The sequence below is a fragment of the Megalobrama amblycephala genome, linkage group LG14 (assembly GCF_018812025.1).
Source record: "Megalobrama amblycephala isolate DHTTF-2021 linkage group LG14, ASM1881202v1, whole genome shotgun sequence".
Classification (NCBI taxonomy): domain Eukaryota; kingdom Metazoa; phylum Chordata; class Actinopteri; order Cypriniformes; family Xenocyprididae; genus Megalobrama; species Megalobrama amblycephala.
This window is the reverse complement of record NC_063057.1, coordinates 31,802,943-31,815,639: the sequence shown is the minus strand read 5'-3', so window position 1 is coordinate 31,815,639 and position 12,697 is coordinate 31,802,943. Positions and strand designations below refer to the sequence as shown.

The following is a 12,697-nucleotide window of genomic DNA, read 5'->3' as shown; positions in this document are numbered from 1 at the left end:
TCCAAAGTTTGATGTATAGGGATGTTTTCAAAACCAATTAAATGCTTTCTAGCAAAATCCCTAATTTGTAAATACCGGAAAAAATCTGTAGATAAAAGATCATATTTTAATTTAAGTTGAATAAATGTGCCAAATTTATCATCAATATATAAATCTCTTATGGAAGTTAAACCTTTTTGTTTCCATTGGGAAAAAACCTTATCCTGTAAACCAGGGGTAAAGGCATGATTTTTACAAATTGGGCTATCCAAGTATATATGTGGAAGATCCAGATATGATTTAATCTGCTTCCATATCTTAAGAGAGTTATTTATTACCATATTCTCATTATAGAACCTTGATTCGATTTTTATTGGACTGTTCAACAAAGCTTCTAAAGAGGTCTTCCTACACGATGTTCTTTCTAACCAAACCCATTCTGGTATCTCCCCTTTAACCTCTGTAGTTTGTCTCCACCAGGAAAGAAACTGTAAATTAGCAGCCCAATAGTAACATCTGAAGGACGGAAGATTAAATCCTCCCTTTACTTTGGGTTTCCATAAATGTTTTTTAGATATTCTGACCGCTTTATAATTCCATATAAATGAAACAATTACAGACTCCAATTTTGCAAATAATTTAACTGGAATATTAACTGGGATGGATAAAAACAAATATAAAAATCGAGGGAGAGTTACCATTTTAATTGCATTGATCTTTCCTGCCATAGACATAGGTAAGGTCTTCCAAAATTTTATATTATCTTTTAGCTGGTTCACTTTAATATACCAATTCGCCTTGAGTAGTGCGTCTGCCTTTCTTGTGATTGTGATTCCTAAATGTTTGAATGAATTATGAGCTATTTTAAATGGAATAGAGCTTAGAAGATCTGTGTCAATGTCCTCGGTTAATGGCATTAGCTCACTTTTGTCCCAGTTTATTGTAAAGCCAGACAATTTATTAAATGATTCTAAAAGTTTCAAAAGAGGTGGAACAGACATTTCTGGCTTTGCTATATATAAAAGTACATCATCTGCATATAAAGATATATATTGGGGTCTATCATTAATTAAAATAGGGGAAATTTCAACATTCTGTCTAACACATTCGGCCAAGGGTTCCATCGCTAGTGCAAATAAGTAGGGGGAGAGAGGACAGCCTTGACGTGTTCCTCTATATAGTGAAAATGAGGCTGATAGAGTCAAGTTTGTAAGGACTGAAGCTTTTGGTTTAGCATATAAAATATTAATCCATTGAATGAATTTGGCCCCAAATCCAAATCTTTTTAGAGTTGCAAACATATACGGCCATTCGATTTGATCAAATGCACGTTGAGCATCTAAAGAGATCAAGCATGCTTTTGTTGTATGTTTTGCATATATTATATTATAAAGGCGTCTTAAGTTTGATTGTATGCGCCGATTTGGCATAAATCCAGTCTGATCTTGATTTATGATAGAACAAATATATAGTTGCAACCTATTAGCTAAGACCTTACTAATAATTTTTGCTTCTATTGGAATTAAGGAGATTGTACAATGCTAACATAGTATTAATACCTAAGCCCGGACGGGATAAAATGAAGATGTCATCATACCGTCCAGTGTCGGGGGTAGTTTTGATTGGGAGAATGAATGATTGATCATACGAAGGAACATTGGAGCAAGAATATCCCAGAATTTTTTATAATATTCTGCACTAAACCCATCTGGGCCTGCACATTTATTTTTTGGGAGATTTTTAACAACTTCATTAACCTCAGCCAAAGTAATTTCCTTCTCTAACATTTCAACAGCTTCTTCACCTATTTTGGGAAGATCTATATTAGATAAGAATTTATTTATTTCATTTATATCTATATTACCTTTGGATGTATATACGTCTTTATAAAAGTCTGCAAAACATTCGTTTATTCGTTTGGGATCAGTTAATATTTCGCCCCTCTCTGTCTGAATTTTGTGAATGGCTCTAGATGCTTGAAACTGTTTAAGCTGTCGAGCTAGTAGTTTGTGAGGCTTCTCGCCTAATTCAAAATGGCATTGTTTAATTTGGTTAAGCTGTTTAGCAATTTTTTTGGCAAGAATAGTATTATATTCACTTCTCAATGCTACAATTTTCTTTAAAGTAGTTGAACAGTAATTAACTTTATAACTTTTCTCTAATTCTGTAATTATGCCATCTATTTCATTTAATCTCTTTTTATCTTCTTTATCTTTCATTATTTGAAATGAAATTATATTGCCCCTAATGACAGCTTTCATTGAGTCCCATAGCACCGAGTCAGTCACATTACCAATATCGTTTTCAGACAAAAAGTACCCAATTGTTTCTTTTATGTAATCACAGAATTTTATATCACTCAAAAGAGAGTTGTCAAATCTCCAATTATATGTCCCTTTTTCCAACCTCAATTTTAGGTCCAGTGATATTGGGGCATGATCTGATATGAATCTGTTATGATATTGAGTGGACCTAACCATTTTTAACAAATTTGAATCTATAATAAAAAAATCAATTCTAGAATAAGACTTATGCACTGATGAGTAAAAAGAATATTCTCGAGCTGATGGGTTTAAATGCCGCCATATATCTACCATGTTGAGATTCCTCAAATAAGTGTGTAAAGTTGCTGCAGATTTACTCGTTATGCTACGGTTTGGCTGTACATCTTTAACCGGATCAATGACACAGTTAAAATCTCCCCCAACAATCAGATTACATAATGCATAGTGTGGTATTTTGTCGAACACTTTTTAAAAAAAAAACGGGTCATCGTAATTAGGACCATACAGGTTGACTAGTGTAATAGGAACTGAATTTATTTCACCACAGACAATTATATATCTGCCGTTATTATCAGATACCGTCTGCTTATGTATAAATGGTACTTGTTTCTTTACTATGATCGCAACTCCTCTTGATTTAGTAGAAAAATTTGACTGATATATTTGAGCTGCCCATCCTGGATTAAGGAGCGCTTTTGCTGTTTGTTTTATGTGTGTCTCTTGTAGAAATATAATTTCAGCGTGTAACTTATTAAGATGCATATACACCTTGCGTCTTTTCACTGGGTGATTCATACCTCTCACATTCCAACTCAGAAGCCTCACTGTGCCTTCTCCATGTGTTTGACCTATTCTATTCATATCTGAGTAACTCTATGAAATGAAAAAATATTTCCTGACATCTGACGAGAATTTAATTCACACAAGCCTTTCAACCAAACTATAAACATACCCCTTTCCCAAGAACAGCGATCAGAACACGCGAATACAAACAAAAGAAATATTATTCCCCCCCACCCTCTCCCGCAACTAAAATGACTTAGCTCCACGTTACTACCGGATCACTCACCACCGACGCAACGTAATCCTCCGTGTCCTCACCCACAAAGAACTGTCTTTCCTCCAATGAAGTGTACCAAACATAAATAAACTGTTTAATAAACCTCATATTTGTCCAAATTGTCCAGTTTTTTCAAACCTTAAATTGTTGCTTAAGTCCGCTTTAGGATGTTTCTTCCACAGGCCAATTGTCCACGACTCGTGACAAGTAGGTTCCAGCCTCCTCAGGTGTGTCAAAAGTTTTAGTTTCACCCTCCTTTGCGGTCACGATTAGTGTAGATGGAAACCGAAAGCCGTACCTGATTCCAAGATTCTTACATTTTTTCTTTATTTCAGCAAATCGAGATCTCTGCTTTAACACGTCAGATGTCAGATCTGGAAAAATGTGTACCCTTTTTCCTTTATATTCCAGAGATTTCTCTCTGGCCAGCTTCAAGATTAACTCCTTCGTTTGGTAATGATGTAGTCTGACGACAAACGCCCTCGGACGATCATCTCTCGGTCTCTGCAGGGCCCTGTGCGCGCGATCAATCTGGATAGGTTTGGTGAAGTTTTCCGCACCCAGCAGATTTGGGAGTAGTTCCGTTAAAAACTCCGTAGGTCTGCCATTTTCTTCCTTCTCTGCAACACCAATCAGACGAATATTATTGCGTCTGGAACGAGACTCAAGATCGTTGCATTTATCTCGGAGTCTCTTACACTCTTCCATTATTTCAGCGTACTGTTTCTCGACGCATGTCAGGCGGGTTTCATGACTCATGGTAGCCTCTTCAATTGACGTAACTCTTTCTGCCGTGGTCGTCAATGTGGATCGTAACTCTGTTAATGTTTGCGTGAACATGTCAAATTTTTGGCTAAATGAAGTGTTTAAAGCTGTTATGGCATCCATGATGTCTTGAGTGGTAGGAGAAGTTGAGCTACCATTAGCGCCGGTTAGTTTCGGCTCCCCCACGGTGTTGTTCGAGGCCTTGTTCTGTTCGTCGCCCTCTTCGTGATGTCTGCCGTCTTTTTTTAAATGTTTTGGCATTGCTGTGGTTTTGTGGATTCTCTACTTGCTATTAAACAACTTTAAGGATTAAAATAATTGTTTGAGATTCATTTATTGCAAAATTAATTGGAGGGTTAACGGAGCTTAGACGAGAGCGGCTTTCTCCATGCGAGCCGGAACCGGAAGCCCGTCCAACATTTTTTTAAAACATTTTTGAACAAGATCGCAAAGCTGCGTGCATAGGATTGTGGGTGATTTGAGAGCGCGAAGAGCTACACATATGCATCCTTTCCTGTGTATGGGATATTTTTCGAACGAAGGACTCTGTCCTTGTTTGAAATTCTGAGGATCCTCGACATTGGAACAGTCCTTCGACGGATGTCGATGACGTAGCATCCTCGAAATTCTGGCTTCCGAGGATCCTTCCTTGACATTGAGAAACGCCTAGTGGGCGTGTTTTTTTTAATTTTTTTATTGGGACCTGATTGGATCTAGAAAAGTAGGCGTTTCATTCAGAAATGGAGGCAGATCTGAACGCAAGTTTACAGTCGATTGTTGAGGATTACTCGCCGCCTGATACACCACCAGCAGTCCCCTTCAATCCAGAAATTAGTTTGGAGCAGGAGGAGGAGGAAGATGGAGAACACACGGAGGATCATTTTGTCCCGGGAATCAGGCCCTATATGTTTGAGCCGTTACATGCAGACGGTCCCAACAGTCACCTGGACGTGGCGGCTCAGGAGCAAGTTCACCCTCGAGAGCATCTTGATGTGTCACAATGGTAAGACTAATTTTAATTATAAAACTATTGTCATTACTGGAACTTGTTCATTAATCGACGTTTCACTGTGTTTTCATAAGGTTTTGAATCTATTCAATAAATTGTCTACTGTCTAAATCTATAATTGACAGATAACGCAACTTACCCTAATTAACCAGCAACTTTTATTTATCATGTTAAACTGTACTATGCTTCTCATTCAGGTGCTCCTGTGGCTACTGTCAGCACATGGACACTGGTCCTGAAAGACTGTGTTGTAGAGAGGTTAGGCAGGTTTGTGACAGAAGTGCCGAGAATGGGTATCATGTCATTAGCCAGCCTATAAATGACACAACAGCAGAGTAGGAGAGAAGATAGCACTCTATGACTGCAAATAAACTTAACATTTGTTAGACAGTGCCTATGTGTTATTACATTAATTAACATTTATACTATAGAATAAATTACTAATACTACAGGGTAAAATACTAAAACTACTTAAATGTTACAGTTAATTTTTTTTATATATATATATACAGGTTGTGGACAAATGTGCAGAAGCAGAACTGCAACCTGGATGCATGACTCAACACCCAGGTTTTGAAGCCGTCTGCTTGAACCCATGGGTTCTTCAACTTGAATATGCATCCATGGTTCAGTATTATGGTGACTACGACCAAGATGTTTTTACTATTGAAGAGTAAGTGCATAGTCATATCTACAAAAGTTTCTGTCCTGCATTAAATGCATTATTAATCTACAGTTACTAATGTTTTTTTTAGGCGATATCATCATACTGCCTACAGGACCTTCGTCAGATGGTGTTGGGGCTACTTGGGAAGAAAAATATGTGTTGTCCTCCCATCATGTGTAGTTGTGAAAATAAGATCTACATTCCCATCAGAGATCCAAAAATAATAAAATAATAAAATGTAATATGTATGTAATACTAAATTTAATAAATAATGACAAATGACTAATACCACTTGATTATTCATTTACTACATTTTGAAGATAACTTTTTACACCAAAATGACACTGACACATACACACTATCAATCTATCTAAAACGGCTCCTGCTCCATCTGAGAAAAACGTGACCAGGGTCTGGCTCCAGATTCCTGCAGGTCGGGCCTGTCGAAGGCAGCACACAAATGGTCTGGAACCTTCAGCTCATTAATCAGCTCCTGGTATGGGCCAGGGTTGAAGACCACCTCCTCAAACAGCAGTCTTAGCATAGTCTCCACATAGTCTATAATGAGAAAAATACAATGAGCATGCCAATGAACTGACTAAAAGGTCAGTTCACCAAAACATTAAAATTCTCTGAATAATTTGATGTGTGTGAGTAATTAATAACAAAATTTTGTATACTTACTGTAGGTTGGTGCTGTTTTTACGTAGTGAATGGAATGTTCCCCTTTTTTGTATTTAGGCCATTTCACTCTTACTGACGGTTCACGATTTGCATTTTCATTATAGTGAAACGCAGCTAGGAGCAACCTACATAGTTAAAAACGATAAAGGATAAAATTGGTAAGAGGGGCTTAATTAAAGTTTGATTAATTATGTGAATGAATTAAATATTTAGCAATATAGCACAGTGTTACAGATGCACACATAGCATTATTCATGAAATAAAATGACATAAACTGTCAGACCTGTTCAACATTCCCAGAAAAGAGAATGCCACATTTTTCGGAGCGAACTTTAAAATCAGGCTATGAAAGCCTTCGACTGAGGAGGGCTGACGATGACGGCTCAGTTTTCCCACATCCTTGAGGAGCCGCTGGTGCAACATCAAGTCACAGAAGCGTTCACAAGCTTTAGTGCCTATTAAAGACAGTAATTCATTATTAAAGAGTTAATTCACCCAAAAATGAAAATTCTGTCATTTATTACTTATCCTCATGTTGTTCCACACCCGTAAGACTTTCATTAATCTTCGGAACACAAATTAAGATATTTATTATATCTCTTTTTTAGTAGTACGTCATGTAAAATGTACATGTATATGAAACATTTCTAAATAAAATTCATTATCAAATTGAGATTAGAATTGAGTTCCTATTAACAAGAGCTTGTTAATAGGAATAGAATATTTATCCACCCAGCATTTGTTATTTTTTATGGGTGTTATAAAACAATCATGTAGCATTACAAATGAATAAAATCCTTACTTGGTGTCAACCAAGCTCGCATCTCGAGAGGTGGGTGGGTGCAGACTGGGAATAAGTCGCTATTATGATGGTGCACATTTTGCATGTGGTAAGTCACAGACTTCCACTTTTCCACAGCCTCTTGACCTGTCTTGGAGGTGGATGCGCACCAGTAGAGGTGATTTATGATGCTTTTCCTCCAAGCCAGAACCGCCCCAACTGCGCTCTTTCCCAAGTGCATCAATCTTCTTGGCGAGACCTTAAGCAGCGATTACAGAAAACAGAATAGAATTAATTAAAATATGACACTTTTCTCATAATGTAGCTTATGGTGCTTTTCCACTGCGTGGTTCGGCTCTATTCTCTGTGACCAATCAGTGGTCTGCATTGTTTACACATTTATTACAGTATGGCACGCTTGGAACTTCCAATGAGGTACTATTTAAGCGAGCTGTAATGCACCAACCCATAACCATGCAGTGGAAAGCACCAAAATAATGTGAGCCATCCAACACAGGATAATGCAGTGGAAAAGCACTTTTGTCATTTGAGGCACAAATTGTGATATTACGTTTGTATTGTCTATATGTGATTAATCTGAAATGCTTGCAAAAAGTTACCCTTAGAGACATGCCAAGTATCGTAATAATGCTGGATCTCAGGTCGCTGCTCCCTCAGGTATTTCTGTATAGAAGGATGGCGATCTGTGACGATTGCACCAACCCTTAACCCTGCTGATTCCAGGAACTGGAGGCTTCTCAAAAAACCTTCACGTTCCATGCGAGGACTTCCACCGACTTCATTACTCTGAGAGAGGAAAGAAATCTCAATTGAGCACAATCTTTTTGAATTTTGATAGTTATCAAAGTGTTGCTTTGTTTGTATACACACAATCATTGTGAAAACGACATACACTACAATGCCATTATTGCTTATTTGTTGTAGTGCAATAGTACATTCGCATTTTCACCTGGATTAACTGAATGTCCACCACCTTGTTATCATCCAGGTTCATCATTGTATAGCTTCCATATTTGGCACAGTGTCCTTCAGGGTGAATCAGAGTAGAAAAGAAAAATGTGTAGGAAGTTAATTTTTTTTTATTGAGCAAGATTGTCAAATTGAACAAAAATTAAATCCAATCTCTCTCTACAGTGTATTACAAAACGAACAACTGTTCATAGCTCTAGACATTTCTGTATGCTTATACTGTGTTTGGAATGAGCAGATGAAACTTAATGTCATTATTTTCCCCTTCAAAACAAACCTGGTGAATCAGCCCTCATGTCACCACCCAGGACAACGGCCTTTCCTGAAAGCCTCGCCTTCTCCAACATTGTGTTTTGCTCAGTCCTCCACTGCCAGTAGATTGTTGGATGAAGAAAGGCCTTTTGATGATTATAAAAGGTCCTAGGACAAATACATTCCACACCGAGAGCTGACAGTACCTGTAAGATATCACATGATATAAGCAGAAAAAAATCTTCCACAAAGACCTATTCATACAATTTATTTAATTAAAACACAAACCTTGTGAATCTGTATGCATGATGCACCATTGAAGGCTACTGCTGCAGACAAGTGCAAATTCCCAGCTGGTGTATTCTGTATGTGTGGCTGGCTGTTCCACTGCATTTTGTGCAGGCAGTGTGAACAGACCTATGTGATATTAAAGCAATAAAAGGAATATGAACAATATCCAATATGGCTAAAATAAAACCTGACCTAGTTACTATGTTACTCGTTTTTATAACATGTCTAGTATATATATAATAAGTTTTACTGATAACCTGTGGATACATTGATGTAAAAAAATAACCTCTACCACATATAGACTTCCTTTTCATTGCCCTCATGAGAGATATCAGGCTCATAGGTGACATCTGAACAGTGTTTCGAGGTGCATGTTGAGCTCTCATCTAATGCAGTGTCTTCCATGCGTGGCCTTTTAATAGGTGTGGAAGTGAGATGTGGAGGTTCAATACCTATGCCAACACTCACACCAACAGAGTGGCCTAAAGGCTTCACTTGAACAGCTGAAATTTTCAACACACATTTGACAAACAAACCCATGAAACACAACACAAGAAGACTATTACCAGCTAATACGATAAACATAGCTAGTAGCCTGTAACTTTACCTTTACTCCGTCGTTTCGACTTTTGGGTTTCTGTTTGAATTGACACACTGTTCAAAGATGGAGCATCACATTGACAGGCCACATCTCTTGTAAGGGGCTGTGTAAAAGAAAATGCATTGCAGTATGATATGGGCACAAGGCCAAAACAGATGATTATGCAGGGCTGACAATTTTTGAGTTCAACTTCGAGAATTACAATTAAATTCATAAGCTTGACATTTATATTCCTCTTGATATCAATATCGTTTCATTTGGATATACAGTTTTTCTCAAGGGAAAAACAATCTCAAATATTTTTGCGAACTCTACAGGGAAATTTCTCAGTAGGTACATTATTATTAAATGTCAAAATTGGTTGTTGGTGCGCGCGCCAAAATATTTTTTTTAGTTGATTATGGATAATATGACAAAGTTATGTTGGCAGCCCTGTATGATATTCAGTGTTTGAAGTGCTTGACGCTAGTTCCACTTACCGTCAAACTTTGTGAGTTACCGACGGTGTACAGAGATGGGACAGCCGTATCTGTTAAAGACAGATATTTAACAAACCCCATTTCGTGCTGTGTCCAGTTTGTGAAGCATCCATGAGTCAGGGCCGCGTTATCCTAATGGGCAACATGGGCTGCAGCCCAGGGCCCCGAACAATGGGGGGGGGCCCCGAGACAATCCTCTTTTGCGTTTTATAACGCATCGTTGTCACACCCGAATCAAGAGTCACAGGCGCAGCGGACACACACGCAGGAATACAACCAGGACAGTGGAGTAGCGTCTAGGTATGCACGTGCATGTGGGCCTGGGTGGATTGGTTCCCCCGCTATTACGGGCTTAACACCAAGGTATACTATACTGTGTTCGCATCGCATAATTTTGGTCATCAGGAGAGTTCGCGGACGTCCGCTCTCCCCGTCCGCGTGCAGCCCAATTTTTGTGATGGCACGGACCGTGTGTGTACTGTACACCAGCCCATGCGAAAGTGAATTGAGTGCTTGAAAACAAAACAAGTCCACTTGATAGTGCGCAGTGCACACGCCGAACGCATCTTTCCGCAGCCAAATACTTTTAAAGGCTCGCACGCGCGTCTATGCGTGAGACAGAAGGCGTGTGCATGTTCATAAAAATTAAGTATAATAGAAATAATGTTGTCAATACCTTGCTAAAGCCTATCTATGTAAAATGTTACTACTAAAATCATTAAGAAGCTGAATAAATGGACAAAGAATTTTTTACCATGTCTTAACGATGATCTATTGCATTTGACCATCATTTTTAAAGTGGGTTTCTGAAACTTATGCATGCTGTAATGTAAGTAGTACAGAATTGTAAATTAATCATATTGGTTTTCAGAGGTGTCAAGTAACGAAGTACAAATACTTCGTTACCTTACTTAAGTAGAAATTTCGGGTATCTATACTTTACTGGAGTAATTATTTTTCAGACGACTTTTTACTTCTACTCCTTACATTTTTACTCAATTATCTGTACTTTCTACTCCTTACATTTTAAAAATAGCCTCGTTACTCCTATTTAATTTCGGCTTGTTTTCATTCCGGCTTGAAAAAAAAACAACTATCCAGATAAATCGCGCCATCCGGATAGAGTGAATTTGATTGTGGTTGGATGAGAAGTATAAACATTTACCATTCTGACACCCTATTGGTTTGTACGCGATCCATCACACCTGCACGTCACAGATCACGTCACACTCCAGCAAGGTGGACAGTGTTGGGAGTCGTTACTCAAAAAAGATTATTTCTTAAAAGTTATTATTTATCCACTACTGGCTCATTTAGGCTATCAAACGGGTGGTTTCTCTTCGTCCTCTGCAAATTAAGCTAGGTAGTTCGGTAGAGAGACGTTTGAATAAATTAGCGTATACACCGGTTTTTAAACTTTTTTTTTTTTTTTTTTTAGCGCGACCCTTTTTATTTATGTGACCCATAGTCATATACAACCATGTAGCTAAACAAGCCAGTTTATTTAACAAGCGAGTTTATTTAAAACGAAACTGAAAGTAAACCTGCGTTGCTCTCATGGTGTTACACCTCTCTCTTTCGGTGAAGTGGAGCAGTGCTCTTGCTGAATGGCACGGATTGCACTACGGACTATTGTACCTTTTATATATATATATATATATATATATATATATATATATATATATAAACCCAACCCTAACTGTATTTTATTTTTATAACGAACAAGCTGCGATGTCACGTTTCCAGTGCTTTGTTGTGTGCGCGTGAGGCGCGGGCGCGATCAAACAGCTGTCTTTGCCTCATCGTCATGGCAGCGGTTCGTGGCCAGGTCAGATTACGTCAGGCCCTGCGTTCCATTCGGAAGGGCTCATCCCTATGCCCTAATCCCTATAAAAGTGTTTACCCTCCGGAGTGAGAGCTTCGAAGGGATGAAGGGTGTAGGGGTCAAATTATTCCTTTTTTGGAACGCACTTCTGCGTCATCTTAACAAGGAAATCGAGGAGGATAAATTGCGCAAGCTGCGCCCTTTATTTAACGTTAGTTTATTTATTTATTTTTGGTTTATCGCACCATAATGTATCTTGTGTATATGTATTTGAAACATTTGAATGGACTGATAAAGGGAGCTGTAAAGTATTTTTGTTGAAGCACAATGTTGTTTTGACCATAATAATGTACTAAATCTAACTTGTAGAAATATTACAGTAGTATAGAAAAATACTATACATACATTTATAGGTAAAATCGAACTCCGAGCCTCCTGTACCCATTCTGTGACGTCAAACAACTTCCCTGTGCAAAGGATCATGGGGTCCCGAAGTGTCCATCAGTTGTATCCTTCGAAATCCTTCATTCCGAAGGGCCCTTTAAAGTGGCCAGTTTTGAGCACTTCGGTTTGGAACAACCCTTCAATATTGGCGGCCAAGATTGTTTTCACTCCGAAGTGCTCTTCAGAGGGCGATATATGCCGTTTGGAACGCACCGAGAGTTTGTTGCCGTTTGTTGGATGCTCAGACGACCAAACAAACGCCGATTAAACATGTTCAGTCTGGTAAAAATAGACTCCGACCAACGCCAACAGGGTTATCACACCTATCCAACAAACTCCAACAGACGAGTGCGGTGTGAACTGAAACAGCTGAAAACTACCCGCATTTGGCAGGTTGGCGGGTGTTAATGTCAAGCCCTGATTGTTACTAAGCCTGCCCTGGGTACACCAAAACTACCTGCATTTTTCTTGTCCGTTGCCCTCACAGATTCCTGCAGTTAAGTTTGGATGTACATTTACATTCCAATAAAGGTTATTGATGACATTTTGAGGAGGTGGATTGCACAATAGACCCCTGTGGCACGG

The 12,697-nt window shown here is 38.5% G+C and overlaps 1 protein-coding gene across 3 annotated transcripts; it reads right to left on the bottom strand.

Moving 5' to 3' along the window:
* Window positions 1-6,051: 6,051 nt before the first annotated feature.
* LOC125245092 lies at window positions 6,052-10,706 on the bottom strand. Of its 3 annotated transcripts, XM_048155540.1 has the most exons (10): window positions 9,371-10,706; window positions 9,056-9,266; window positions 8,761-8,889; window positions 8,498-8,678; window positions 8,201-8,277; window positions 7,851-8,037; window positions 7,252-7,489; window positions 6,733-6,904; window positions 6,450-6,574; window positions 6,052-6,323 (listed from the first exon to the last, which is right to left on the bottom strand). In XM_048155540.1, the coding sequence occupies exons 6-10, from the start codon at window positions 7,860-7,862 to the stop codon at window positions 6,136-6,138; spliced, it is 735 nt and encodes a 244-aa protein (XP_048011497.1). In that variant the 5' UTR covers window positions 7,863-8,037; window positions 8,201-8,277; window positions 8,498-8,678; window positions 8,761-8,889; window positions 9,056-9,266; window positions 9,371-10,706; the 3' UTR covers window positions 6,052-6,135. The 3 variants fall into 3 exon arrangements, with proteins under 3 accessions (XP_048011497.1, XP_048011498.1, XP_048011496.1); XM_048155541.1 differs by having other exon boundaries at window positions 8,761-9,266; XM_048155539.1 differs by lacking the exon at window positions 9,371-10,706 and having other exon boundaries at window positions 8,761-9,364.
* Between the last annotated feature and the right edge of the window lie 1,991 nt (window positions 10,707-12,697).

What these genes read in the sequence shown, in the direction of transcription:
- LOC125245092 (XM_048155540.1), bottom strand. An exon ending in GCGAGCTTGGTTGACACCAA is followed by an intron (nt 6,905 to 7,251) that starts GTAAGGATTTTA and finishes TGTCTTTAATAG; the next exon opens with GCACTAAAGCTTGTGAACGC. An exon ending in TTTCTGGGAATGTTGAACAG is followed by an intron (nt 6,575 to 6,732) that starts GTCTGACAGTTT and finishes TTAACTATGTAG; the next exon opens with GTTGCTCCTAGCTGCGTTTC.